This window comes from Nanorana parkeri, unplaced genomic scaffold (genome assembly GCF_000935625.1).
Source record: "Nanorana parkeri isolate BGI_ZX_2015 unplaced genomic scaffold, ASM93562v1 scaffold3736, whole genome shotgun sequence".
Taxonomy (NCBI): domain Eukaryota; kingdom Metazoa; phylum Chordata; class Amphibia; order Anura; family Dicroglossidae; genus Nanorana; species Nanorana parkeri.
This window is the reverse complement of record NW_017310004.1, coordinates 16,224-20,179: the sequence shown is the minus strand read 5'-3', so window position 1 is coordinate 20,179 and position 3,956 is coordinate 16,224. Positions and strand designations below refer to the sequence as shown.

At 71.0% G+C, this 3,956-nt stretch overlaps 1 protein-coding gene across 1 annotated transcript in view; it reads right to left on the bottom strand.

Moving 5' to 3' along the window:
• The window catches only part of FUK (fucokinase), a 16,082-nt gene extending 12,773 nt beyond the window's left edge, over nt 1-3,309 (bottom strand). Inside the window, 4 exon segments of the mRNA XM_018575285.1 lie at nt 1-129; nt 204-254; nt 2,754-2,879; nt 3,278-3,309. The exon segment at nt 1-129 is cut by the window's left edge and continues 13 nt beyond it. Of these exon segments, the coding sequence (XP_018430787.1) occupies nt 1-129; nt 204-254; nt 2,754-2,864 (291 nt within the window). The 5' untranslated portion in view covers nt 2,865-2,879; nt 3,278-3,309.
• Between the last annotated feature and the right edge of the window lie 647 nt (nt 3,310-3,956).

The window sequence follows — 3,956 nt, the reverse complement described above, 5'->3', positions numbered from 1 at the left end:
CACCTGGTATCTCAGCACGTTCAGCAGACTGTCCAGGTTGCAGGTGACGGATTCTATCGGCGCCTTCGGATCCTCCAGCGGTAGAACGGTGAACCCGCGTCCGCAGTCATCAAACAGGAAGTCCCGCCCCTTCCAGAGACAGACACAGGAAGGTCAGTGGTCAGCGTCACTCAGCTACGTATCTCTGCTCTGGTGTCACTCACCGTGTGCAGAATGAGGAGTCGCGCCCCCTGCAGGACGTCCGAAGACACCACCTGGCGGGAGGACAGAAGGGAGACAATCACAGGAGCTCCTGACACCCAGGGGCCCGCACCCGACACCCAGGGGCCCGCACCCGACACCCAGGAGCCCGCACCCGACACCCAGGAGCCCGCACCCAACACCCAGGGGCCCGCACCCGACACCCAGGGGCCCGCACCCGACACCCAGGGGCCCGCACCCGACACCCAGGGGCCCGCACCCGACACCCAGGGGCCCGCACCCGACACCCAGGGGCCCGCACCCGACACCCAGGGGCCCGCACCCGACACCCAGGGGCCCGCACCCGACACCCAGGGGCCCGCACCCGACACCCAGGGGCCCGCACCCGACACCCAGGGGCCCGCACCCGACACCCAGGGGCCCGCACCCGACACCCAGGGGCCCGCACCCGACACCCAGGGGCCCGCACCCGACACCCAGGGGCCCGCACCCGACACCCAGGGGCCCGCACCCGACACCCAGGGGCCCGCACCCGACACCCAGGGGCCCGCACCCGACACCCAGGGGCCCGCACCCGACACCCAGGGGCCCGCACCCGACACCCAGGGGCCCGCACCCGACACCCAGGGGCCCGCACCCGACACCCAGGGGCCCGCACCCGACACCCAGGGGCCCGCACCCGACACCCAGGGGCCCGCACCCGACACCCAGGGGCCCGCACCCGACACCCAGGGGCCCGCACCCGACACCCAGGGGCCCGCACCCGACACCCAGGGGCCCGCACCCGACACCCAGGGGCCCGCACCCGACACCCAGGGGCCCGCACCCGACACCCAGGGGCCCGCACCCGACACCCAGGGGCCCGCACCCGACACCCAGGGGCCCGCACCCGACACCCAGGGGCCCGCACCCGACACCCAGGGGCCCGCACCCGACACCCAGGGGCCCGCACCCGACACCCAGGGGCCCGCACCCGACACCCAGGGGCCCGCACCCGACACCCAGGGGCCCGCACCCGACACCCAGGGGCCCGCACCCGACACCCAGGGGCCCGCACCCGACACCCAGGGGCCCGCACCCGACACCCAGGGGCCCGCACCCGACACCCAGGGGCCCGCACCCGACACCCAGGGGCCCGCACCCGACACCCAGGGGCCCGCACCCGACACCCAGGGGCCCGCACCCGACACCCAGGGGCCCGCACCCGACACCCAGGGGCCCGCACCCGACACCCAGGGGCCCGCACCCGACACCCAGGGGCCCGCACCCGACACCCAGGGGCCCGCACCCGACACCCAGGGGCCCGCACCCGACACCCAGGGGCCCGCACCCGACACCCAGGGGCCCGCACCCGACACCCAGGGGCCCGCACCCGACACCCAGGGGCCCGCACCCGACACCCAGGGGCCCGCACCCGACACCCAGGGGCCCGCACCCGACACCCAGGGGCCCGCACCCGACACCCAGGGGCCCGCACCCGACACCCAGGGGCCCGCACCCGACACCCAGGGGCCCGCACCCGACACCCAGGGGCCCGCACCCGACACCCAGGGGCCCGCACCCGACACCCAGGGGCCCGCACCCGACACCCAGGGGCCCGCACCCGACACCCAGGGGCCCGCACCCGACACCCAGGGGCCCGCACCCGACACCCAGGGGCCCGCACCCGACACCCAGGGGCCCGCACCCGACACCCAGGGGCCCGCACCCGACACCCAGGGGCCCGCACCCGACACCCAGGGGCCCGCACCCGACACCCAGGGGCCCGCACCCGACACCCAGGGGCCCGCACCCGACACCCAGGGGCCCGCACCCGACACCCAGGGGCCCGCACCCGACACCCAGGGGCCCGCACCCGACACCCAGGGGCCCGCACCCGACACCCAGGGGCCCGCACCCGACACCCAGGGGCCCGCACCCGACACCCAGGGGCCCGCACCCGACACCCAGGGGCCCGCACCCGACACCCAGGGGCCCGCACCCGACACCCAGGGGCCCGCACCCGACACCCAGGGGCCCGCACCCGACACCCAGGGGCCCGCACCCGACACCCAGGGGCCCGCACCCGACACCCAGGGGCCCGCACCCGACACCCAGGGGCCCGCACCCGACACCCAGGGGCCCGCACCCGACACCCAGGGGCCCGCACCCGACACCCAGGGGCCCGCACCCGACACCCAGGGGCCCGCACCCGACACCCAGGGGCCCGCACCCGACACCCAGGGGCCCGCACCCGACACCCAGGGGCCCGCACCCGACACCCAGGGGCCCGCACCCGACACCCAGGGGCCCGCACCCGACACCCAGGGGCCCGCACCCGACACCCAGGGGCCCGCACCCGACACCCAGGGGCCCGCACCCGACACCCAGGGGCCCGCACCCGACACCCAGGGGCCCGCACCCGACACCCAGGGGCCCGCACCCGACACCCAGGGGCCCGCACCCGACACCCAGGGGCCCGCACCCGACACCCAGGGGCCCGCACCCGACACCCAGGGGCCCGCACCCGACACCCAGGGGCCCGCACCCGACACCCAGGGGTGAGAGAAGGGAGGGGGGAAGGGAGGGAGATCCATGGCGCGCTCACCCCTCTGGAAGGCCTGGACGCTGTCCTTGTGCTGACAGGTGAGGACCAGAACCGTCCAGTCTGCGTTTGCCGCCATTGTGTCCCCGGACCTGCAGAGACAGAGACAGGAAGCAGCTGGGGACCCCACACACAGGTGGAGCTGATTGTGTTACATTGTTACTCACATCAGATGAGTTCAGGACACATAATATCACATGATCCCTCCACCCAGAACTGACATTTCAGTGTAATGAACCACCTGACAGCTCCCCCAGGATGGGGGATGTGGGGTTTTTTTGGGGGGAGGGGGGGGGCATCATGACAGGAGAACAAAACCGGAACTGGGGGATATAACAAGATTGTCTCCACCTATAACTGACTATATGAAGTGCAGAGGTGACCCCCGACCCTGTAATGTCTCAGCACACTGACAGGGGGGTCACTCCTCACAGGTCAGTACTTCCTCCACAACTACAGAACACTCACCGTCCACCCCGAGCTGAGCTGGAACTCGGGTCACATGACCGCGCACTGCCTTCTGGGAGATGTAGTCTGTGATCGCAGTGTCAGCCGAGCTCCGCTAGGGGGCGATATAACACCGAGCACTATACCGAGCGAAGCGACACAGAGGAACAAACATTCTAACAATGATACATATGATGTATTATGGGGTCTTCCCCTCTACAGGCCCCGATATTGATCAGTCACCCCCCGATCAGCTCTGTATTATGGGGTCTTCCCCCTCTACGGGCCCCGATATTGATCAGTCACCCCCCGATCAGCTCTGTATTATGGGGTCTTGCCCCGATATTGATCAGTCACCCCCGATCAGCTGTGTATTATGGAGTCTTCCCCCTCTACAGGCCCCGATATTGATCAGTCACCCCCGATCAGCTCTGTATTATTGGGTCTTGCCCCGATATTGATCAGTCACCCCCGATCAGCTGTGTATTATGGAGTCTTCCCCATCTACAGGCCCCGATATTGATCAGTCACCCCCAATCAGCTCTGTATTATTGGGTCTTCCCCCTCTACAGGCCCCGATATTGATCAGTCACCCCCGATCAGCTGTGTATTATGGAGTCTCCCCCCTCTACAGGCCCCAATATTGATCAGTCACCCCCCCCCCATCAGCTGTGTATTATGGGGTCTTTCCCTCTACAGGCCCCAATATTGATCAGTCACCCCC